The following is a 27,020-nucleotide window of genomic DNA, read 5'->3' on the forward strand; positions in this document are numbered from 1 at the left end:
CGAGGGTGAACTGAGTAATCATTTGAAGGGTTCCTTGATTCCATAGACGGTCAATATGCCGAAGAAGAAGTCAGGTGAGTTTAGCATGTCCTAGTGAAGTACAGTTAATGGGAATTAAAACGTGAAAGAAAGATCACCCGGACCAACAAAGGCAACTGAATAAAACGTTCCTTAAGTTGCAAACTACTGTTTGTATGTTCTTAGCTTTAGGATTATGAAGGAATGAGGTACAGGAATTGGTTTTTGGCTAGTGATAGATATGCAGAGCGAGTAAACCAACCAGCGTTTCCATTGTTGGTCTGTACATGGTGGTATTGAATAAAACTGAGTTTTCAGTCAGCTCATTTACTGATTTGATGCTGTACTTTATTTAATGAGGACACAAGAAGAGATGGCAGATTTTTACTTTCATACACCTATAGAATTTCTGGTGCCAACTGAACTTTTCCAGTGTTTTTCAATGTGTTTTAAATTACCAGTACAGTATCGTTGACCAGCATTAGTATCAGAAGTGTCATTTTTGCATTGTTGTCTATAACATTTAAAAAAAAAAAGGTCAGTTTTCAGTAATTCACATGTCGATCCAGGAATTCTGACACAATGACGTTACAGACCTCGTTATTTTGAGTCTATTCCATTATACATTTGTTTTCAGAAATATTTGACGAGAAAATCCAATATTTAATTACAATACCTCAGATGTCCACCAACGTCTCCCAGTAGCCAGCCATATTTAATGTTATTAACGCGCATTTTTTTTTACATTTGAAAGCTGGCTTTCAAATGCAAGTGAGGGTAGGTTGTAGTAGGTTATGTTTTGTGAAATCATTAAGTTTCCCATTGTGTTGACACGAGATACACTGACATCTCCAGTCAGGGCAATGGTTGGTATACAACGCGGCTAGTCGGTGAGATTGTCAGTAAACATTGCTACGGGTGACCTGGCCGCTTCCTTAACTACCTAATAATAGGTACTGTATATTTTGGTGTGGGTTGACGTTATCTCCAAAACAAGTGATTTCCAACAAAAATGAAGCTCATATTCATTCAGTTCACTCTAAAACAGACCAGAAAATATTTTTTTTTTTTTAAATCGAGTGATGTGAGTTACCGAAAATTGACAAAGAAAAAAAAAAAATGTCTCCCCACAGGGTTTAGTAGTCATGACAAAACATACATGTATGCATGTCCAGTGATCATCTACAGCAGATAGATCTTTACCAGTATCGTATGTTGTACTTTTTTCTCATTCTCCAAACCTTTTAGAGGAAGTAAGAAAACTGATAATTGTCAAGGAGACATGGGACCATGTTATTCTTCCGTCTTTTTCAGTTTTTTTTCTTTACCAAAGCCCTTCATGTGATTCTGAGAGTATTTTCTGAGTGTGTTTTTAAGTTTAGATGTTTTTTTTTTCTCAGTGGTAAGTATCACCAGCATTTAAAATGTGGTCTTTGTTTACAGTCCCAAAAAGTGCTGAGGAAAGACAGACACCAATGTAGAACACCATTTGGGGCACAAAATTGCCCTTGTCTTTGCTGATATATCCAGACTTAACCCAGATAATCCTAACAGCCCAATGTAATTTATTCAAACCTAACCTCATCTAATTTATCCTAACGTAACATATTTTACGCTAATCTAACCAAACTTTTTGTAACCTAACCTAACCTATCCCATAGCATATAGAAATGTATTTTCTTGGCTGGCTACCATCAACCCAAGGAGGAACAGATGTGACAAAATACCGAATTGGTGATCATTTACCAAATCGGCACTTTTAATAGGAAAATATTATAAATTTTATCACCATATAGGTTCATACACTCCAGATTATCTGAAGTCCAGCTAGAATTTTGTGTCTAATTTAACCGTTAATAAAAAATCAGGATTCAGAGCAAAAACATTCTAAAGTTAGTGGAAGTGTTATGCCTTTAGCCTGACAACTCGCTTTGACAGACAAGAAGTTTGTATAAATATTGATTTAATATACAAATACATTTAATTCTAGTGTAAATCAGTAATGATGGAAAACAGAATTCTGTCAAAGCGTGTTAGAGGACTAAAGAGGAGATACCCACAAACTTTAGCAGGTTTTCACTCCGAATCCTGATTCTTTATTAATAGTTAAATTAAGTACAATTTTTTGACCAGATTTCAGATAATTAGGTGTGTATGGACCTACATGGTCATAAAAATTATTAAATTTTCCCATTAAAAGCGATGATTCGGTGTCAATTCAGCAAATGACCACCGATTCGGTATTTCATCACACTGGGGAGGTATTATTGGGAGAGTAAACTGTGGCTGCAAGCTTTGTAACTAGCCACACAATCATCACTTTTAGGCAGGAATCATTCAGCCACAAGTACGATCATTCTGTGATTCTCCTTCTGTGTGACTTCACAAAGTAAATGTCCAAACTGACTCTCTCGCATTGTCATAAATCTTACTATCATATACTTCTCAAATTTAATTTTTTCCAGCAGCAGTTGTTGGGAAGTAAAAGTCCAAGCTGACACTCTCACATTATCATAAATCTTACTGTCATATACTTCTCAAATTTAAGTTTTTCCAACAGCAATTGTTGGGAAGTAATTAGCTGATATTGGCACTGGATTTAGCTTCCAGCCCATAGAAAACATCAGCTGTACCTTGGCCAACCCCATACAGAGATTCCACAGGAGGAAACATTGCATCATTTCTAGGTTACATTAGAAGGAGAAAGGCATCTTCATCTTTTCACTGTGTAAGAGTAGGACACCTAGAGTTTTCCAGTTTATTTAGTTTTCAAGGAGAAGGATTAATATAGCTACATGTACCATACTATAGCTGTATGGAGTATTTTTAATATTCAGTACGTATTTCTGTCAAAATTCTGGAAGTGACACGGGTTAGCTTTTCCTAATTCTCCTGCACCATGGACATCCCATCTGTCAGTCTTGGGGCAAAGGGCAGCTAAAGTTGCTCCTTTTAAGGTGCATGAATAACTGACACTTGGGGCAAAATGAGTTATTGGGAACACAAAATCATGCTTTATAAGGTAGCTGTTGTTCCTTAGTATGATGTGGTGAAATGTGTCAATATGCAGTTTATCATGATGTACTGTTTTACTGAACTAGGTATGGTGCATTAAAATGAAAAGTATTACTACATCTTTCAGCTGTTACCAACAACAGTAGCCTGACAGCAGACTTCAAGCCAGGGACAGGAGGGTCTCCAGACTCACCTAATAACCCCAAGAAAAAGAGGCGCACCTCTAACCCCCCTTCTGCTCCCCAGGGACCCCCGTCCACCCCACCTAGCCATGAGTTGGTCCCCCCACCTCTTTCAGGTGATAGTTTGTTTACTCTTAATTAGCAGAAGCAGGTGCAATGTACAGTTTCTGCACTAGCTCATTTTTATTGTAGGTAGCACATTTATACATACAGTAAGTTTCCTCTTAACTGAAGTACCAATAAAATGTCTGCAGCCAGTTCTGATACCAAAGAATTTTTTGAACAGTTAAACTAATATTACCTGTAATAAGTATTTGGCTAGTTAAATCAGAGCTCCACCACAATCAGAGATCAGTGGTCTGGTTTCGTCTTTTTTATCCTATCCAGTCCTGTTCCAAAACTTGACCCATCTATTAATCAAAATACTGACTTCACTCCATCCTCTGCTGCTCATTTTTGTCATTTAGCAGGTGCCTGACATAATCTAGTACTGTATGGTACATTAATACAGTATTATATTCTGCACCTTTGGGTGATTGCCATCATGGAATTCTTCTCTTTATTGTTGAGGCTCAGCACTTCAAAAACTGCCTCAAATTATTCATATATATATATATATATATATATATATATATATATATATATATATATAAAGGTGGAGTATTAATTTTTGTGTTCAGCTCCTAACATACAAGTACCTTAATTTATTTATTTATTTATTTATTTATTTTTTGACAAGTACAAGTACCTTTTTTTTTTTTTTTTTTTTTGGGGGGGGGCATTACCTTTATAACATATATCCTTATGTATTTTATGCCAGGTACATACATGCAAGACTTCTCTTATTTGTTAGTGTTTGAAGATTGATTAAAAGAAATCCAAATGTTGATGTATTTGTTTTGTATGAACCATAATTGCCTTACTTTTGTACATTAAAGTTTAAATACAGTACACAAAAGGACTTGCCCAAAGAAATTACTTACAAATTACAGATGCAGAGCCTTCCTTTTACCCGAGCATTATCCTTGGTCTAACCTACAGTAGTATAATGTATTGTGCTTTATGGCTACTCAGCAGCTAAATGATGTTGCACAATGTGCATTGCCTTTCTGTGTATCTATGGTGTCTGCTGCCAGATGCCTTGATCTGAAAGGGGTGACCACAAACAAATTGCCTCTATATTGCCCTATCCTTTGCTGTTAGGCTGCCCATTCTCAGTGACCACAAATGAATCACCTCCACATTGCCCTTTCCTTGGCTGTTAGGCTGCCCATTCTCCAAAGCACACACCTCACCTAGCTATATAACTTTCCACCACATACTGCCATCATATCCTTGGCCTCCTCCTCCCCTCTTCCCCTTCATCTCACTGACAAGCACTTTCATAGTTAGTCTCTCATTCTTCATCCTCTCGGTTTGGCCAAACCATGTCTGATAGAACGCCTATATCAACACAACAGTGCTCCTCCACTTCCTCATGTATCTGCCTGTCTTTCCATGTAACTTCACATGCTCCTCTCAAATACCATTCAGTAACTCATTTCCATGCTTCTCACTTGTGTCCCTCCAACAAAGTCCTAGCTTCACCATCTTAATTTCCTCATGTTCTGACCTTTTATAATCTTGTCTGTGTAATGAAGTCTGTGTCTGCAGACATCAGTGCAGAAAGTAAATATGAGTGTATACCTGTACTGTATTTTCACTTTGATTTTTAAGCACCAAAACTGAACTGCAGCTTCAACTGAGCTACTGTATTTCAGTGTATGATACAATGGCCTGAGAACATTTTAACTTAGTTGTACTCAGTGTCCATTTTGGTCATGGGAAGTCTGTTAACAGAGAACCTACTGTACATTAATGTACTTGTAGTGTGAGAGTTCAGTTTGCATACCTGGTACTTATATTTTAAGTTTTTATAGATGTTCTTGGACTTGAACCATTTGTAATGAGCTAGCTGATGCTGTTAAGGGTTAAGGGTACTACATTATTTCACATGTATTCTAAGTATTGTTTTTTCATTTGAATTCCTTTGTTTTCATCATATCCATTTGTGCCGTACTTCCATATTTTAACCCACCGCGTGCAAGTGCCGTCTTAAAACTGTCTGACATAATTCTGCGGCCGGTGCCAATGCCGTTTTAAAACGGTTTAAAATAAAAAACTTTTACTCTGACCGCATTTTTCAAGATTCGCAGGTAAAAATTGGCAGGCATGTAAGGTAACTGTTCCTCTACCATCCCCCAGGCTGTCAAGGCCATACACTCACTCGCTTCCCCCTCACGCTCGCTCTGCCTCACTCTGCCTGTGTGCCTCACCCAGTGCTGTACATAGTGAAGGCATTTTGTAAATATTTTCATGTAAGTGTAAGTTGTAAATATTTTCTTGTAAGTGTAAGGACTATATAGTGAAGTCAAGTTGTAAATACCTTCTTGTAAGTGCCAGGACTGTACGTAATGAAGTCAGGTTGTACCTATCTTCAAGTAAGTGTAAGATAATGCATTCACAGTGAGAAAGACACGCAAATTGTGATAGATGCTGAAGTAGTAAGTAATCAGAAAAATGTACTGAAGATTGCTATACCTTCCCAGCATAAATACCTGAGTATACCTTACATGGAAAACGGCTTTCTCTCGTGTACGTGGTGAGCGTGAGAGACTGGCTATACCTGTACACAAGTATGCAGGACTCAATAAAACTCATTTCCCAGCCTCGGTGTGCATTTTGATGGCAAAATTCGTTGTTTTCACATCAAAATCTATCATTTTAGCCAAAAAAAATAAAAAGGTCGAAAAATGGCCGGCATTGGGGTGACCCGTAGGGCAAAAAATAGCCGACACACAGCGGGTTAAGTAAAAAGACTGATATTCCAAAATAATGAGAGGATGTTACAGTACCCATAGAAAATACCATTTGGCTATATCCTTATCTCTGTTAAGAAACAGAATGATAGATGAGTGGACTTTTGGCAGTGTCCAGGTCAAGGAAAGAGGTGCCATCCCTCAACAGTTATTGTTGTCATGGATGCTAGGTAGTTTTGCCTTTACTGTAAAAGAAATATTTGCAGTGAAAATGATGCAGAGTTTCACTAACACTGGCTTGTATGCATACCCAGCGTATGATGAAGTATTCCAGGTTATTCTTTTTGTCATTCTTCTGTATGCAGTAAAGAAAACATTTGTAAAGTAATATAAAACTGTTGTTACCAGTAATTTGTAACAGAAAAATTGCAGCTTTTTTGCTGTAAATTGAAGAACCTCTTAGAGTATTTACCTTTATACTGATTCTCAATTATAGGACAAATAATAAAACAGATACTACTGATACTAGTTAGCAGGTTCATTTATGCAGAAATGAAGGTTAGTTACTGTATGTATTGATCGGTACTGTACATGAGTCTGGTTTTTATGTTTTGTACATACTGAAAATGAAGGAAAAGTGGCCAGATTCAGACTTGCATACACTTTTAACCATGATTTTTATTTTAAATATAGATGGCAATTCTTGGTTTTATAATATGCACCAATTTGTTTATCTTGTTTACCAGTTAACACCTTCACAGTGTTTTTTCTTTTCTATTTCCCCTTCTGATTATTGCCAGATGATTTTATCTAATTTAAAAAGACCTCTCATTGTGAAGGAGTTAGGGTACTTTCTTAATTTAATCTCTTGACTGAAAGTCTTCTACTTGTTATCATCTGTTGGTTTAATTGGTTTCTCTTTTACCGAGCAGCATTTCATTCAGTTGAACACCCATTCTGTAAGTATCATACATAGTGGGATTATGTGTGGTTAAATATGTGTCTTTTTGTTGAACAGTTCATGCAGGTAGTGGGACTCCGGTCAGATATGTGTTAATAAATGTATGTTCATCTGATTTGTGTGTGGTATTACTGTACTCTGTCCATTGTCTTGTTGTTTGTACAGTATTTGGATCATTATCAGAGAAGAATGTGATCAAGTAAACCATTGAAAGTGGATGTGATAAAGACAACTCTATGTTAAAAAAAAATGAAATTACTGAATTTGGAAAAATTGTCACTCGATGTAGTGCCGCTCTCAGATGCCTGCCCTTTCCTCTCTCCATCTTTCTTTCCTTCTGTCCTTCATTCTTTCCTCGTCCTTCTGCCTACAGGTGACTTTACACTCCCTCTTCTGTCTTTCTTTCCTTCATTCTTTCCTCTTCCTTCTGCCTGTGGGTGACTCTGCACTGAGTGACAAACCAAATGGTTTCCTGTACACCGGGAAACCATTTACTACACTAGGTGGTAACCATATAGCCAAATTTTGGTGCTTGGTGGTTTAGTGGGTAATTACGGAGCTCCAATTTGATTGAACAGGTGAAGGTTTATATCCAAAGGGTGGTTGGGGTTTACTGCTTACATAAAGCAACTCAGGGATGACTGAGGCTGGTCACTCTCATCTTAAATGTCAGGACCAACTTGCCTAGCCCTGGGCTCCTATGCTTCTCATGGGGCAACGTAGGTTTGGACGATGAATGAAAGTGAATGAATGTAGAGTCAGGTATGGTATGTAGTTATGCGCTGAAGTCCAGTACAGTATGTTTTATACTTCGTACTTATGAGGTGGAGGTATGGGAATGTGTGGTGTGAGATTGAGGGAGAGCAGTATGATAGCAGAGGACAGTACAATGTGACGGCTGTTTGTTTGTGGCCACCCCATCCTGGATTATGGTATTTGGTTGTAGAGAGTTAGGCATATTGCTTTGTTTGTGTGGCTTGTCTTTGTTGGTAAATTCATGTCTCAAAATGTGTTTAGTACTAATGATTTCTTGCCAGCCATAGTTCCTTATGTTTTTCATTGTGATTGTGCTAAATTAAATTTGTGTGTGTGTGTGTGTGTGTGTGTGTGTGTGTGTGTGTAGGAACCTCTTGGGAAAAGGGAAAAAATACTGCTACCCATGTACCCCATGTGTGGCATCAATGGCAATTGAATGGTTGAGAGTACATGAGCAAGGGTTTAAGCTATCACTATATTTTGGTGTAGAGGTGGGATGATCTTTCTGCCCAGTACTTAATGCAAGCAGTCTTGTACCTCCAGTTGCAGAGGAGAGGGAGAAATTATGCTAGGGGTGTTGTGTCTCTCATAATGTATGTCCCCAAAGAGATCCAAGAACTTTACTCTAGATCTACCTCACCTTGTATGAACATGGGTTCCTGATTTAGGATGGTACTAGTGATAAAGTCTGGGTTGACTGCTGAGATGTTGAAGGCCTGAAGGTAGGTTTAGTTACTGACTTGATAAATTCATTTTTATATTAGTGCATTTTTCCAGGTAACTGGCTGAGGAGCATGATTGTGAATGTATATAAGGTGAAGGGTGATGCCCTAGAAAGAAGAAATAAGAGAGACATAAAATTTTTAGATCTGATAATGAAGGTAATGGTAAGGGTCCTGGAATGTATCATAAGGGAAAGAGTGAATATTGATGAGATACACTTACGGTGTATGCCAGACAAAGAGACCTCAGATCCAATATTCATTATCTGACAGCTTCAGGAAAAATACATTGAAAGGAAGAGGAAGCTGTACTTTGTTTTAGCTGGTTTAGAGAAGGCCTTTAACAGAGTTTCCAGGGAGATGGTGAAGTGGTCAGTGAGAAAGCTTGGGATTGAGAAGTGACTGGTTTGTGTTGATAGGTAGGTAGGTAGGTGCCACCAATGTCAATAATGTGGATAATTGTAGAGAATCATCACCACCAGTGTCAGGTATCATACAGTAACATAGATTACTGCTGCTGCCAAGTGTAGATAATAGTCATAGCATAGGAGTTGGGATTGTAGTTATATACGAGGCACCTGTCACCCGTATAGATTAATGTCAGCTGCTACCAATGTGGAGAGTTGTTACGCATTGGATAGCATGGAGATTGTGTATTTGTTTGTTTTATCTGTCTAGTCTCGAGGTAGGTCTTTCTCTGTCTTACTCCCCCCTCTCTATCTTATATCATAAGTGAAGGTGAGGTAGACACTTTGGGGTTAAGTGGTTTTGTTGTGACACAGTTATATTGTTCACTTCCTACCCCTACACTCATGTGAAGGACAGAGTGACGTGACCCACTGATTGTCAGAGTGACAGGTATTCTCTCACAGGCCTCCAATCCTCCTACTCTAATGCCTATCTCCCAGTCTCCCTAATCTTCTGCTACTTGTACACCTGATTTCTGGGTATATATTACTGCCTGGTGTCTGGCTGGCTGACGTGTGAGTGTATAGTGTCTAGCACGCGTCTGTCATGTGGTTAACAGGCTCCCACAAGATACATCATGTGTTTGATATTCTTGGTAGTCCAGGCCAGGGGATGTTTGTGTTTGTCTTCCTGATGCACCTGTTTTTTATGTATTGTTCTCATGTTACATATTTTGCTATGATTATTTTAACTCCCAACTGCCGGGTGTTGGTCAGAACTGTCAAGAAATCGGTGGCCAGGCGGTGCCGGGTGTCTGTTGGAACCGCACTGGTTTTTGCGCCACAGTTTGAAGTGGCTGCCACTTTATCTCGTCACCAAAAGCGATGGAGGGACTCCCACTAGCTAAGCCAACCATACCTCAGTCGTCTTTGTGACTGCCAGGTGTAAGACAATCTTTTCTTAACCCTTCTCGTCTGATTCCATTCCATACCCGTATATAGGGTACATACATACATCCATACATTATACAGCAGATGCTCTATTTAACAAACTAAATCAGCTAACCCCCATTCCATTATTGTGAATTTTCTGCAAAATCGAGTTCCATAACCAAGGCTGAATATCTAGGAAAATTTTCGGTATTTTGAGCTGTTTTCTGCTAAATCCTTGATGGCAACTCAAACCTAGTGTCACAAATTTGTGCAATTGTGTATTTATACAAATTCGTGACATTGTACTTTGGTGAGAAAACCACGAACTCTAGTGGAATTCCCACTAGGCATCATTCAGTTCAACTGTCCTTGTATGAACTTCGATCGGGATGATTTTCAGAACATTTGTCACTGTTTCATGAGTGACCATTCTTATGCACGACATTAGTGCTTTCACTGAGTGATTTTATTGCGTGTGTATATCGTTTGCCCTCTCTCCGTTGACCATTGAAGTTAGGCCACGCCTACTTCCGGCGAACACGGCCATCTCTTACCCTCCCTCCCAGCTTGAACTTAGTCAGGTTTGGACCGCCTGGAGAGTAGGATCATTTGTGGCCAGCATAGAGAGCAGCGTCTCTGTTGTACGGCGATTTCCTGGATCTCCACCTAGTCGGTGATCGGGGCAGTGAGCTTAGCAGCGAATAGCAGTGCTTGGTGTTTGACACGCAGTCCCCTGGTCTTTCGTAGCTTCGGCTCCATCCCTCCACTGACCAGTATTTCTGTTCATTTTTCTAGGCTTAAGTTCGATTAGCTTTTGAATGAGCGAGTGAGTGTATTTCCTTTGTTATTTGAATTCATGAGTCCGTCTGTGACCGTGAATTCCCCTTTTGAATTCATTTTGAGTCATGTAACGTAAATTTATTTTATTGTAATCAATAAATTTACAGTTCTTTTCTTTGAGCTTAATGTAATTAGAATCGTGTTTTATTTCTCCACATTAAGCTTACTTTAGTCTGCTGCTCCTAGTTTGCACAAACTCCTTACATTATTCATAACTGGTACTTAGGCCAGTTCTTTTGTATTAAACTTAAATCCGTTGTGCCAGCCAGGAGTGAAGCACCGGCAAGAACCTGTCCATCATTATTAGTATTAGTTATTGATTGTCAGGGATGGAGTCACTTTCTCAAGAGGCTAACAGTACTAACAATCAGCACTCGCGAGTAATTAGTCTCTGCTGTGTACTGTTGAGAAAGTTTATAAATTCTCGTCCGTGGAGAATCGACGAAGTAAGCCAGCATGAAGTAAAACTCACTACTTGATTTTCACAAGTCATTTACTTGCCTCTACTTTCAAGCAATATTTAGCAATTTTTAATTCCGAAATTCCTCTTCTCCCCGTGATACCTAGTAAACTGTGCTAACTCACAGTATTACACACAGCAGTCTGAACCCATGTTTAATACCCCCAGAAATGCAATATTGTGTTCGGAATTTCCTTAACGGAATTATGCTCCATTTAATGTAAATTTTCTGTTAAATAGGGCAGAAATATCAGGATAAAATAATTCCGTTATTTCGGGCTTCTGTTAAATCAGTGTTTGTTAAACCAAGCATCTACTGTATATACAGTATGTGTACTGTATATGTATATGTATAGATATATATATATATCTATACAGTATATATATATATATATATATATATATATATATATATATATATTCATCATTCATTCATTGCCAGACGCCATGTATCCCAAACAGGGTGGCCAAGGGCTTAGAGTTAATTGTTTTACAGGGAGGGGCACTAATCCATATATATATATATATATATATATATATATATACACACACACACACAGTATATACAGTATACTGTACATATTCTTATATATTTGTGGTATTTCTTCTTTTTTTTTCTTTTCTTTTTTTTAATGTGCTTTTATGAACATCCATTTTTTACACAGAGGTACTTTATACTGTACGTGTTTTATCATTTCAGGTTATGGGGACACAATTGTGGCATCCAACCCTTTTGATGACTCTCCCTCCGTGTCGGCACCATCCTCTACCACTATGGGTCCTGGGCCAGGACCAGGTCCAGGTCCTGGCCCAGGACCCATGAATCATGGTCCCATGGGCCATATGAGCATGTCATATATGGCCAATATGAATATGAAAAATATGGGTATGGGAGGACCAATGAGTGGTCCAATGGGGGGACCCATGAATGGCCCAATGGGTCCTGGAGGACCAATGGGCCCAGGGGGTCCAATGAGTGGTCCAATGAGTGGACCAATGGGACCTGGAGGGCCTATGAATGGACCCATGAATGGTCCTATGAGTAGTCCCATGAATGGACCCATGAATGGTCCTATGAATGGTCCGATGAGCAGTCCTATGAATGGACCTATGAATGGTCCACTATCAGGACCAATGAACATGAACAACATGAATGGTATGAACATGAACACCTCAATGTCTGGGCCAGGCATGCCAATGACTACAATGAGCCAGATGACAAGCATGGCTGGCATGAATGGCCCCATGCCACCTATGAATGGACCTGGGATGAACAGTGGGCCAGGAATGAACAATGGTCAGGGCCCAAATATGGGACCTAAGCCAATGCCAGTCAGTTCAGGCAAGGTGAGTAGTTATCTCGTCATGTATAGGTGTATGGTAGCAAAACAACAAAAAAATAAATGTTCCATTTGCTTGTACTATAGTGTGAAATATAAAGCTAGACTACACAAATTTCTCTTGAAGGGATAACAGTATATTATACAGTGTAGTCCATGAAATATCATCATCATCATCATCATCATCCGGACCTCCTTTCCCACCCTAGGGCAGGATGAGGAGTAGAATTTAGTGATTTTAGGTAGGGATATCTGGGGGACGCTTAACCCGACTAGAAACCCCATTGATATGGTTACCACCCAATGTAGTAAATGGTTTCCTTGGTACAGGAAACCATTTGGCTTGTCACTCAGTATAGAGACCATACACTATAATGAGTGAGTGGATGATGGGTGCCCCCACCTACCACCTACACTTTGCATATTTTAACAAACATGGATTCACAGTACCTCAGTAAATCAGTGTGTACATTTTTTTTCCTGTTAGGCAAAACTTTTATTTTTCATCATATTTCATTATCATCACCCAGACCTCCTTTCCCACTCTAGGGCAGGGTGAGGAGTAGCAACATCCAGACAGCCTAAGTTTGCCCAGTTCAATGGGCCACACTCCATTCACTCATCATTCAAGCCCATGGAATCCTGGTTCCATCAGATAGGTCAAAAAATTTTCACTGCATTCTGTAGCTTTACATATACCTATCTGATAGAGTCAGTCCGAATGCTGTCACATTAAGAAAGGGTGCTAAATCCCTGGTTATGTGCTTCTTCACACAAAATTCATCCAGCCAGCTTGATCTCTTGTCAGTCCCTTATCCTCACCAACTTCATACCTCTCTTCCTCACACACTCATCCACCACATCACTTCTCCTTCTTCATGGCCTGCCTCACCTCCTCCATCCTTCATATTTGCTCAGATATACCTTTTTCACCACTCTATTGTCATCCATTCTCTCCACATGACCAAACTATCTCAGTACACTCTCTTCGATTCTGGTGTCCACAGACTTCCTCACTCTGCATCTTTTGCGAATCACAATATTCCATATCTTATCCACTCTCCACATACATTCCACAGCAGTCCCATCTCCGCTGCTTTTACTCCTGACTTTTCATATAACACCATAGTCTCACATCCGTATATTAAAGTTGGCACTAACACCCCTTGATGTAAGCCACATGCAGCTACAACACTCAAGCCTCTGTTTTTTATCAAAACCTTGATAGCACCAGCTACTTTCCTTCCTCATATAACTCTACTTTCCACTTCTTTTGCATATTTTCCTTTCTTTTCTGTCACTGTACCCAGGTATTTGTGCACATTTTTCTTTCTTTTCTACCACTCTACCCAGGTACAGTATTTGAACAATCTCACAAATTCCAGTCTCTCTCCATTCACTGTAACATCACACTTGTAGTCACTTTCTCTCTCAGTAATCATCACTTTACTCTTTTCTGTATTTACTCTCAAGGCACAACATTCACAGGCATCTACAAAACTTTGCACTAGTCTACCAAGCTCTTGTCCAGTATTTGCAAGTATCACTACATCATCAGCATACAACAAATTTGAGATATTCCATCCATCACCATTCATTACCAATGCCATCCCTCTTTCTGTTACTTGTGTTTTTACTTTTCTCATCACCCCATCCATATATACATATAGAACAACCACGGAGACATCACACAACTTTGTCACACGCCCACATTGATTGTGAATCAATCACTTAGATGCCCATTTACCCTTACACATGCCTCACTGCCATCATAAAAACTCTTGACAGCACCTAGCAGCTTACCATGTACACCATATGTGCACAAAACCTTCCACAATCCTTCTCTGTCTGCTTTGTTGTATGCTTTTTCCAGATCCATAAATGCCATAAACACTTTATAGTCTTTCTCACACACCTTCTCTGCCATCTGTCTTACTGCAAATATTTGATCCACACATTCTCTGCCACTCCTAAAGCCCTTCTGTTCATCAGTCACTAGGACTTCTGATCTCTGTCTTATTTTGTGTATAATAATTCTTCCACATACCTTCCCTACCACAGTCAATAAACTTATGCCACAATAATTGTTGCACTCACTTCTGTCTATCTATCTGTCTATTGCCAGATCCCTTAATCCCATAAGGGGTGGCCACAAACAAATCATCTCCCTGTTGCCCTGTCCCAGCTCACACCCCCTCTCTCATATACCTCCACTCCATCCTTACATCTCATCCTTGACCCCCCCCCCTTCCTCTCCTCCCCTCCACATCACTCACATACACTCCTTGTCAGTCTCTCGCTCTCCATTCATTCCACATGGCCAAACCACCTCAGTGTGTTTCTCCTAATGCTTCCTATCACATCCACATCACAACACTCCTTCATTTCCTCATTTGTCAGTGTGTCTTTCCATGTGACTCCACATGCTCCTTTCAAATATCTCATTTCCACTGCTCTCACTCTTGACTTCTGTCCTTCCAACAAGGTCCAAGCTTCACTTTCATACATTAGAGTTGGTATCACACTACTGTCATGCAGTAACTCTTTCACTTCCATGCCCACTTCCCTGTTTCTTATCACTGCTTTCAAAGTACCAACAACCCTTCTTCATTGTACAGTTTCAAGCACTTCATCCTCTAAACATCCATCCTTACTCATCACACTACCCAGGTACTTAAACGCTCTTACATTTTCCATTTCCTCCTCATCCAACCTCACTGTACTTTCAATGGCTTCATTTCTCTCAAAGATCATAATTTTACTTTTCCTTACATTCACCTTTAGATTCTGTTTCTTACACACTCTCCCAGACTCATTCACCAAGCCTTGCAGCTCCCCTTTGTCTTCACTTAACAACACAGTATTATCTGCAAACAACAGTACAGGGAGCTTCCACACACTGCTCACTCACATCAGGGCTGCTTCAACATCCACTGCCCTACCTTGTATCTCTTTTATAACCCCATCCTTATACAGCTTGAACAACCATGGAGACACGACACATCCTTGTTTCATTCCAACCTTCAAATAGAAAAATTCACTCAGTTCACTATCCACACACACTGCAGTCTTAGCATGCTCATACATACTCTTCACAGCATTCAACAACTTCCCATTTACTCCATATATTCATAAAATTTCCACAGTCCTTGTCTAACCACCGTGTCATTTGCTTTCCCCAAACCTATGAAGGCTGCATACAACTTCTTTCCCTTCTCTAGATACTTTTCCACTAAAGACCGAACAGTGAATATATGATCTACAGAACCTCTTCCCTTCCTAAACCCTCCCTCTTCTTCTCCAACTAATTCCTCTGTCATTTCCCGAACTCTGTCAATAAGTATCTTACCATATACTTTTCCTATTACACTAAGAAGACAAATGCCCCTGTGATTGCCACACACTTCTTTTTCCCCTTTTCCTTTGTGCAGGGGAATAATTATACCTGACTTCCAATCCTCTGGGACTTTACCTTCCTCTCAAGCCAATCTGCACATCTTCCACATCCATTCTACTACTATCTGTCCCCCATACTTCAGCATTTCATCACACGCTCCATCAATTCCTGGGGCTTTCCTCATTTTGACTGTCTTCATAGCTTCCACAACTTCCATCTTACTGATTTCTTCCTCTCTTCTCGCATCCTTCCTTCTCCCAGCCATTCCCCAGCCACTTAGACCCGCATTACTTTCATTCTCTATGTTCAACAATTCCTTAAAGTGCTCTCTCCATCTGCTCACTTTTTCTGCCTTCTCCACAAGTAATCTACCATTTTTATCTTTCACTCCCAACTGACTTCTTTAACACCCTGTCTAACTCTCTTTACCCTTTTCCAGAACATTTTCTTACATTCGCTCCACTTTACACTCAGATTCCTTCTAAATTCCTCATCCAGTCTCTTCTTACTCTATAGTACAAATCTTTTCACCTCTCTCTTCCTCTATACATATAATTCTCTCTTTCATCTCTCAGCTTCCCCCAAACCCCTGTTTTTCATCCACTCACTATATGCTTTCTTCTTTTGTGCGACAGCCTGTCTCACCACATGCTGTTCCTTGCACCTCGTTTTGACCTCTCATCACCTCAAGCACCACCTCACATGCTGCACAGCTTTCTTCTTTGAATATCTTGCACACACCTTCCACAACCCTCATCTGCTCCAAATAATATTTACAGTACCCAATTGCTCCTCCACTTGTCTCTTATATTCTGCCTTATTTCCATCTTCTTGTAACCTTTCAACCCTCCTTGTATGAACTACTGTACTTCCTCCTGTCCTTCCCTTCTTCTATTCCTCCATTTCATTTGAACCTTGACTCTCACCATCACCAAGTGGTGGTCAGAAAAACCACTCCCCCAACCTCTATATGCTCTTGCATCCATTACACACCTTCTCATTCTATCATCCACATACACAGAATCAGTCATTGCATTCCGTTTATTCAGTTCACCACCCACCCATCTCATCACTCGCCATGTATACCTGTGGATGATTTTGTGTCTGAAGAGGGTATTGGCTATCACCAACCCCCTCCCTGCACAAATGTCGACAAGAGCACTGCCATTCTCATCCACTTCTGCAGGCACACTCCACTCACCAACTACTCCATCCACCTTCACATTCCCTACTTTTCCAGTCATATCTCACCATTATTTTTGTACAGGGGTACAGTCACTGTCTTTTTCCACTCTGCTGGCACAGATTCACTCATCCATGCCTTCTTACATATCTCAAAAAAACACTTCATTCCACTCTCTCCACTACACGGAATCATCTCTGCATACACCTCATCAACCCTAGCCGCTTCCCTTTTTTTCAGACGCTTCACAGCGTTCTTCACCTCTGCAAGTGTCATGTTTCTTGGCACTGCATTCCTCCTCTGTATACCTCCAAAACCAGTCATGTTAACTGTCGCATTGCTCTCTCCTTTCCCATTCATCAGACTTTCAAAATATTCCCTCTGTCTGGTCCACACTTCATCCCCATGGGTTAATAATCCACCACTTACATCCTTCACACTTTCACATTTCTTTCCACTGTCAGTTCTACATTATTGCACCTCTTTCCAGGATAACTTCCCATTTTCAGAGTAGTTTGCATTCATTTTTCCTCCTAGATCATCATTTACCTCCTCCTTTTTTCCTCTTCACTAGTCTCTTTATGTGCTTCTTGATCTCAGTATATAAATTTCTTATTTCAACTGAACCCATGTCCTGTATCCACTCTAGCCACTTCCTCTTTTCCTCCACTGCTCTCTCAACCTCTGCATCCCACCATGCCATACCATTCTTCTTTGTTGTTATTCTTGCCACACCACACACCGTTTTGGCATTCCTAATTAAGCAATCCCTTTATACATTCTACAAGCTGCCCAGATCCATTTCATTCCAATTCACTGATTTTAACTCCTCCCCTACTTTGGTCATATATTCATCTGCCATTTCTTTGATCCTCAGCTTCTCAACTTTCAGTCTCTCTCCCTGACAGCTCCTCTCTCTCTCTTGGTCCACCTCACTCTTCTCAGCTTGATCTTGCATACCACAAACATATACTCTAACAAACCCCCACATCTTCGTCTCATTGTCGTCATATCAGCAACAGTACCCAGCATCGATTTCTGTACGAGCATATAATCAATCAGGCTCCTTTCAACATTATCTCCATTCCCTCTATACCACGTGTATTTATGTGCATCTTTGTGTTTAAAATCCATCCATCCATCCATCATCCAATCCTATGTTGCCCCATGAGGAGCGCAGGAGCCTAGGGCTAGGCAAGTTGGTCCATACATTTAAGATGAGAGCGACCACCCTTACTCATCCCTGAGTGGCATTACTCGATCAATAAACCCCAGTCATCCCTTGGATGTAAACCTTCACCAGCTGAATCTGATTGGAGCACCGTAATTACCCACTACACCATTAGGTGCCATACTTTGGTTATATGGCTACCACCCAGCATAGTTAAAATAAGAATTACAAATGCACACCCTCCTTTCCTGACACATGTCCTTCAGTCGCTTCCCATTATCATTCTCTCCTGGTACTCCATTATTACCCATTATGTCATTCACAGGACCATTGCCTACTCTACCATTCATATCACCCATTACAATCACTTTTAACTCTTGGGCATTTCTCCTACTACTTCATCCAGCTCATCCCAAAACCTGTCTTTCTCTGTCTCACTCCTGTCCTCACACGGTGCATACACTACAATCACTGCCATTTTCATCTTGTCATATGCGAGCTTGACGTACATACATCTTGGGCTGACACATTTGTAATCTCTCATTCCACTATGCCACACTTCATTCATCAACAAAGCAACTCCTTCCTTGCATCTTCCTTACCCATTAATGCCTGACCTTACACATTTTACACTCTCCCACTCCTCCACTTCACACCCTTTCATCTTAGTTTCACACAGTGCCATCACGGCAAGTCTTGCACTCTTGAACACATTCACCATCTCCACCCTCTTACTCTCATCATTAACACCTCTCACATTCCACATGGCCATGTGAATCTGTCCATTTGGTTGGGTCCCTGGGCAGGTTTTGGGCTCTCCAAGGCTCTCCAAAACATTTGCCATAATTTAGTGATTTTAGATAGGAGTATCTGGGGGACACTTAACCCTGCTAGAAACCTCAGTCATGTGCTTATCACCAAGCATAAATATTTCCTGGGTACAGGAAACCATTTGGCTTGTCACTCATTGTAGAGACCATGAGATGGCACTGCATCGAGTGAGTGGATGATGGGTGCCCCCACCTGCCACATTGTCAAATAATGCAAATAGTTTGCATAGCATCTGTTATGCATGCTTTATTATTATTATTAGGTAGATAGATAGATAGATATGAGGTATACACACACACACACACACACACACACACACACACACACAAAGAGAGAGATAGAGTATAGAGAGACACTCGAATGTAATGTAATATTTATGAGATGTGAAAGTTTGGCGCTAATGGGTACTGATATAACTGACAAGAGGGAGGTTTTGTTCAGCAATTTTTACCTTTCTTATCGTTCAGTCTATTGTAGAATGGGTATAATACTGTATTTTTGAGAGGGACATGTCAAATGTGATACTTGCAAATGTTGCTGTGCTGCTTACTGATAGTGAGTGTGTTCTTTGGTGGATGGTTCAGAGTTTTTGAATGTTTTGTTTTGTCTCATTTTGATTCATTTACGGTAGTTTATAAAGGCTTCAGTATGCTTGCCTGCATCGGCCTTGGTCAACTAATTGTGGCTCTCCATGCTGCTCAATCTCAGGCAGCCTCCCTACTTTGTCCCTTATCCCTGAGGTCACACTCTGTGACCTTGTCCCAGGTCTTTTTCAGTCTTCTGCTCACAATTTTTTTTTTTTTTTTTTTTTTTTTTTTTTTTTTTTTTTTACAGAACAGAGGAAGGAAAAACAAATGAATAAAAAACACTAATCCATAAACCAGATTACTGGTGTCCTCTCTTCATAAAGTATCTGTAACAGTTAAACTTGAACAGCCGTAGGTTGAAGTTTTGAGGGAAACAACTCTGGGGAAGCGAGTTCCAGAGAGATGCAGTTCGGGGAATGAAAGACTTCTGATAGGCACAAGTTCTGTCTTATGGCTGAATGACATTCCAGTCATGAGCACTACCAGATGCCTGTGTAGTACGAGGGAAGGCTTGGAGAGGTGGCACGATGGACGCAACTTCGTCTGAGCATTTGCTATATATATATATATATTTTTAATGCCATGTCCCCTTTTATCAATAAGGGCTAAGGCATTGCCCCTGGGTAGAGGACTTTGGTTATGTAGCATGTAGCACTTTATGACCGGATGCCCTTCATGACGTTTACCAATGACCCCTGGATGGACTCGAACCTCCGACCCTTCCGTCAGAGCGCTCTGACCCACTGAGCCACAGCTGCTATAGCCATAGGGGAGGTAGTTTAGTAGTAATAGCAGGATTATTGATAATTCTAGCAGCTTTGTTCTGAATTTCGTCTATTTGTTTTAATGCAATCTCTTCACGTCCATTCCACAAGAATGAGCAGTATTCAAGCTGAGAGTGCCCATCATTAACACTTCTCACTTTCTGTGCCCAATTGTCATCCTCTGTCTACTCCACATGCCCAAACCATCTCAATCTACCTCTCTTCATCACAGCATCAATGCATTCCAGTCCCATCCCTCCTCTTAACTTCCATCATGTGCATAAAAATCTGACAGCATATGTAAGAGTAAAGGAGTGGTTTTTGTGGGGTAACTCACAGTGTGATGTGCCATTGATGGCCATAGACATGGATTGGTGGAAGATTTTGTGTCTCTTTTCAGGATTAGGGAAGAGAGCTAAATTTGTAAAGGAAATAGAGAGTAAAGTGACCCATGATTGAAAAGAGGATGATGCATCGATGGCCATGATATGAAACAGAGGACTGAGTACAAATGATGAAGAAGACTGTACAGTAGAAGTCCTATTTTTCGGCATCTATGGGACCAGGCTAGTGCCGAAATATCAAAATTGCCGAATTATCAAAAACCCTACCCACTCAGTACCTTATATGTTTCGGTGAACATTGTCATCACTACTCATATCATTACAAATGTGTTTGGAGAGAGTACTGTATACTGTTTGATACTGTACAATAGTGTAATGAATACAGTACTATACATGAATATGAAAAATAAAGAAATTAGTGAACATACTGTATATAAATGTAATGGTACAGTAGGCCTACAAGTTCACATGCACTTATCTAAACTTATAGTAGGTTCCTTATTTACATATGTACAATAGAAGGGGTTGATTGGACTCTGCTACTGCTGGAAGAAGTCCCCAGCAGTAGAGGGGATGAAAAAAATTGGAAAATCTGCCGAATGATCAGAGATTTTCGTAAATGGGACTATTTCTCAAAACTGCCGAAATGGCAGATTTGCCGGGGAATTGGATGCCGAAGAATTGGACTTTTACTGTATAAAGTTGTTTTACAGCATACTGGTAGATAATAGGCTGGTAGATAACGAGGGCCATTATTCATATAACTTTCTTATTATAAGTTGTATTTACATTTGATTACATATTCTTTATCCCCACTCATACAACTGCAAAACACTTCACAGGCAAAGTAAGTTAGTATTAACACTGAGGCAGATATGACACATACTTCTTAATGATGAATTTTAACTGCTAGCAAGGCTTGTTTATCCTAAGAAGTGGTTAAGATCTTTTATGAATATGACCCTAGCTTACTCCCACAGATGACACTACATTAAAAAAAAAAAAAAAAAAAATGTGTATCCTCATGGCACCTGAATCCATATACCTGTCAGGGGCCATCAGGACTGGGAGTTTGTAGTTCTAAGACCTCTGATAATTTCTTACTGTCATATTCATCTGGCATACCAGTGGTGTGATAAGGTTGAGTAGAATATTCAATGAAAGGAAGTGTTAAGCAAGTGCATATGCTGAATTGGAAATTTTTGTCTTAATCTTTGCCTTAGTATGCAAGTAATTAGCTAGTAGTGTTAGGTATCCTGTAGTGTATTGTGTTTTACTTACAACATGAGTTGTGTTACCCTCCCCCCCCCCTTTTTTTTTTAAGACAATTTCCTCATCCTTGTGCATGAATGTATCAGTACATTTGTTCTGTGATTATAGCTTATTCAGAAAGATTTTGTTCATTGATTTATCAGTTTGATGGTATTTCCCACACCCATATTGTGTTGTATGAACATTAATTATGGTTAAGTTCCAGCTTTTTTTTTTTTTTTTTTTTTTTTTTTTTACCTGACTTAGTATGAGTGAATGAAATTCTTGATGTTGCTACTTAGAACAAAAGAGCTGTTAAAACTGAATACCTGTTATGGGATGTGAAATGAATGGTAAGATAGTTCTGTTATTAAATTTGTAGGAGTGCTGTAAATTCATTTCATTTAATGAAGAGTATTTCACATCTCCATTTTTCATGTGCATTTGTTAAAACAGGGCAGAGATGATGTACATATATTTCCCTAACCTTCTTCCTGCAGTTGAGTGTTTTATTAGTGTTATTATCAGATGATTTTATTTAACCAAGAGAAATCCTTGTGGTTAAAGGTTTCGCTATATATCAAAAGTAACTCTCACTCTGCTGTTAGTACCCTTGGGTATTTTATTTTGGTTAACAGTAAGCGATTTTACTTAGTAAAAGAAAATCTTAGGAGTCAGTGGGTTAACCTGTTGAATCCACTGATGTATTTTAAAGCTTATTCTTGCCATTTTGAGATTATTTAATTCTTTTTAGTTTATGAGAGATTTTTCAAACTGGAGGGTTTAGATACATTAGTCATCAACTCCTTCATTATGAGTAGCCTTACCCAAGTTAAATTATATCATATGGAAGTAGCATGAATGAAATTACAGTAAAACATCATCATAATGAAGGGGTTAAAGGGTAGATTGATACCAAAATTTCTCCGCCGGTAGGTCCCTGATTCACGCAAATTAATTTTAGGTTTACCCGCCCGACCAGCCGATGGTCTTCAACCCCCAAAACCCCAATGCTCCGCCCATCTACCCCTGCGGCATCTGTCACAAGGAGGTGCACGACAATGACCAAGCCATTCTTTGTGAGTCTGGCTGCAACTTCTGGTTTCACAGGTTAGCACTTATCATTTCAGTTTCTTTGAGCGAGTGTTAAGTTTTTCCGTCTGATGACAATGTCTTCTAGCTCTCACAGTCTAATGACGTGATTTTCATTTTATTGTTATTACCCTCCGACAGTTGTATGCAGCTTTGGGGGAAACTTTTCAAATTGGAGAGGGTTAGACATACCAGTAGTTTTAACACATCAAAATGCCTATCTACCCCTGTGGCATCCATCTCAACGAGGTGCAAGACAGTGACCAGGCCACCTTTTTTAAGTCTGGCTGGAGTTTTTTATTTCACAGATCAGCACTTATCATTAGAGTTTCTTTAAGTTTTATAGTTTACTTAGGCCACTCTAACATCTTTGTTAGTTTAGCTGCAGTTGCTGATGTCATGGGTGACCACTTACCAGGAGAGTTTCTTCTTTGAGTGTTATAATTTACCCCAGTCACTCTAATTTCTTTCTTGGTTTAGCTGCAACTGCTGATTTCATTCATGGGTCAGCATTTATTATTTGAGTTTCTTCCAGCCTCATCAGTTTAGGATTTTTTTTTTTTTTTTTTTTTTTTTTTTTTTTTTTTTTTTTTTTTAAATCCTACAGTACTTACTGACGCAGCTTAAAGGAGACGTTTCCAACTAGAGGGATTGCATATAGCCTTAAGTATTCCTTTACAGTGAATTAGTCTCTTAAAGTAAATAAAAATTGTCAGTTGGTAACAGAAATAAAATGCAAATCTAAGTAATTATATTGATAGGTTAGTGCCAAGCAAAGTTTCAGTGTTACATTTTTTAATTGTTTTAATGTACTGTACACAGCTGTCTTTTGAACTCATGATACAGTAAGTTCATGTTATAGATCCTTTATGCACATCTATCTGTCTAGCTATCCATCTGTCTATCCAGCTATGTACAGTATATACTGTATACATCTATCTATCTATTGCCAGATGCCTCAATCCCGTTTGGGGTGGCCACAAACAAGTTGCCTCCACGTCGCCCTGTCCTCCGCCATTTCACTGCCCCGCTCCCAACTCACAGCCCCCTCTCTCATATACCTCTCCACCCCATCCCTCCATCTCATCCTCGGCCTCCCCCTCCCTCTTCCTCCCTCCACCTCACTCACATACACTCTCTTCGTCAGTCTCTCACCCTCCATCCTCTCCACATGGCCAAACATATATATATATATGTATGTACTGTATATACTGTATCTGTCTGTCTGTAGATAGATATATATATCGCTGTTAAATCATCACCATCTGATCTTGTGTTTCCCTATGAGGAGCATAGGAGCCTGGGGCCAGGCAAGTTGGTCCTGACATTTAAGATGAGAGTGACCAGCCTCACTCATCCCTGAGTGGCATTACGTGAGCAGTAAACCCCAATTGCCCCTTGGATAGAAACCTGCTCAGGCTCAATGCAATTGAATTGCCATAATAGCCCACTAAACCACCAGGTGCCATAATTTGGTTATATTGTTACCACCCAGCTTAGTGATTGGTTTCCTGGTGTACAGGAAACCATTTGGCTTGTCACAGTGTAGAGTCACCCATAGGCAGAAGGAAGAGAAAAGAATGAAGAAAAGAAAGACAGAAGAGGGAGTGTAAAGTCACCCTCAGGCATAAGGAAGAGGGAAAAATGAAGAAAGTAAAGACAGCATGGGAAGGAAGTAAGGAAGAGAGGAAAGGGCAGTCACCCGAAAGCAGCACTACATCGAGTGAGTGGATGGTGAGCGCCCCCACTGTAAATCCATAGTAAATTACAGAAAAATTGCCTGTCACAGTTCCATCGCTACCTATAAAGCAGACTAGCGAGTTCCTACAAATCTACATTTCAGATATTTTCAGAGTAATATGTCTTCTCATATTGATATTAAAACAGTAATACTTAGACCAATGAGATGAAATATCAAGCCCATCAGCTGTTGGAGTTTTTTCCTGGTCATGGTGAGCATTCTGTGTAGCAAGTTACAGTATTTACTTTTGCCTGAAGGATATTTCATTTTTTTTTTTTTTTTAGCACTTTCGCTGTAAGGTGAAGCACTTGCTGGGTGCTAAGACATCGTTAACCCCTTCACTAATGTTAGAAATGCAGTCAAAAAGTTTTTTTTTTTAAATCTCAAGGGAGGCATCACCCATGAGAACAATAATACCTGTGAGAAGTGATTTGAAGTACTGAACTGTATTTTGCAGGACAGGTGCATCATGCAGCCCAGATTATTGTGTATTATGTGTTGTTATTCATGTTGTGAAAGGTCCTGTCATAGTGAATTGGTTAATAAAGACTACTATGAGACAGTTTTAGTCAGGTTATGAAAGTACTGTACATCTTCTAGTGAATGGGTCACTTAAAGCTAGATCCAACCATTCCAGTCTGAATGGCCACTTCTAAACTCAGTCATGTTGTCTGGAAGTAATAGTTGTAAAATGAAAATCTCATCCTTGGGTTGATGGGATTAAATTTTTTATTTTCTCTTGCAGAGTATGCACAGGCTTGACAGAAGGAGCATATCACTTGTTGACCGGAGAGGTATATGCCGAGTGGGTGTGTGACAAGTGCCTCAACTCTAAAAACATTCCTCTGGTCAAGTTCAAACCATGAGGACGTGTTATGGATATGTAAAGAGATCAGTGGGATGAGCCTTCCTTGTAATGGCAAGAGCAGTCATGTATTCTGTCTCTCTCTCTGGATTCCGCCTTTAAGTCCTTTCATTACAGTGACTTCATATTTTATTCTTTCCACTTACAGATACTTTTCTCTTCAGCTTGGGGGAGATTTTCCAAACTGGAGGGGTCAGATATACTGTAGACTAAATTAACCCCACTCAGTACTAGTAATTCTGCCTAGTTTGAGTAAGATCATCTGGAGATAGATATAATCTAAATGGGGGACTTGTGAAGCTGTCTACTGCTAGAGGCCACCACTGTTAACAGCTTGTCCTCCCTGAGTGCGTGTTAAATTACCATGATTTTTCTCTGTTGATGTGAGAACCTGTGTGGCAAAAATAACATCATACACTGTTGAAGTATTGAAAAAGCTTCGTAATAGAAATATAACAGGGGAGAATTCAATGCTCTTGTTGTTTTATTTCCTCGAAAACGAAACCTGAATTTTGAAAACATGGCACTTATATATTTTTTTCGTTGTTTTTAATGAAGCTGCTACAAAGCTGAGGTAATTCTAGCCTCCTGAAGTATTCGATATATACTCTAGTTTTAGCCAAGCACTTGTTTTGTTTGTGCCAGTCTCTCTTTTGGCAGAAATTTAATGATGATGTACCGTATTAAATTATTGTACATCAGCCATCCGAGCTCAGAGACAGTCCCCATTCCAAGATTTGATTTGACTTATATGAAGGTGGTGTTAGCGCATTTCTTGGAACAGATACGGTCTCTGAGCTCGGATGGCTGATTAGAATAATTTAATACATGATCATTAAATTTACGCCAAAAGAGAGACTAACACAAACAAAATAAGTGCTTGGCTAAAACTATGGTATAAATAGAACATTTCAGGAGGCAAGATTTAACTCAGCTTTGTAGCAGCTTCATTAAAAACGATGAAACAAAATACAGTCACCACTCGTATAATGCAGGAATATTGTACCCTGCAGCTCCCATTTTATGAAATTTCCACATCATAAGACCATATGTTAATATGTTAATGGGTTTCATGGTACCCAGGCCAGTCTCTGGTTCACCTTTTGGGGCAATTTTTAGGGTTTTTATTCCTGGACATTTGCCTACCTAATAAAGGCTTCATTACATGCAAACACTGGAGGATTCCCCACCTTGAATGGAAGAGACTGTGGGCTTGCTAGGGGAAGGTGGAATGGAGTTCTGTGGCCAAAAAAAAAGAGCAAAGATCAACCAGAGCACTTGTGCAGCCAGATCAAGGGGAGAGGGTAGGCTCAACTGGGGCAGGAATGCTCAGTGGACCGAGACGACACCCTGCACAGGCAT

The 27,020-nt window shown here is 39.8% G+C and overlaps 1 protein-coding gene across 1 annotated transcript; it reads left to right on the forward strand.

Moving 5' to 3' along the window:
• On the forward strand, nucleotides 1-25,685 carry LOC145410941 (uncharacterized). The gene is made up of 5 exons (XM_080280995.1): nucleotides 1-74; nucleotides 3,161-3,331; nucleotides 11,793-12,439; nucleotides 22,925-23,070; nucleotides 25,539-25,685. The coding sequence occupies exons 1-5, from the start codon at nucleotides 56-58 to the stop codon at nucleotides 25,657-25,659; spliced, it is 1,104 nt and encodes a 367-aa protein (XP_080137121.1). The 5' UTR covers nucleotides 1-55; the 3' UTR covers nucleotides 25,660-25,685.
• Nucleotides 25,686-27,020: the final 1,335 nt, after the last annotated feature.

The sequence above is a fragment of the Coenobita brevimanus genome, chromosome 87 (assembly GCF_032717465.1).
Source record: "Coenobita brevimanus isolate Jiangsu-jjx chromosome 87, ASM3271746v2, whole genome shotgun sequence".
NCBI lineage: Eukaryota > Metazoa > Arthropoda > Malacostraca > Decapoda > Coenobitidae > Coenobita > Coenobita brevimanus.

What these genes read in the sequence shown, in the direction of transcription:
- LOC145410941 (XM_080280995.1), top strand. An exon ending in GGTCCCCCCACCTCTTTCAG is followed by an intron (nt 3,332 to 11,792) that starts GTGATAGTTTGT and finishes TTATCATTTCAG; the next exon opens with GTTATGGGGACACAATTGTG. An exon ending in TGCAACTTCTGGTTTCACAG is followed by an intron (nt 23,071 to 25,538) that starts GTTAGCACTTAT and finishes TTTCTCTTGCAG; the next exon opens with AGTATGCACAGGCTTGACAG.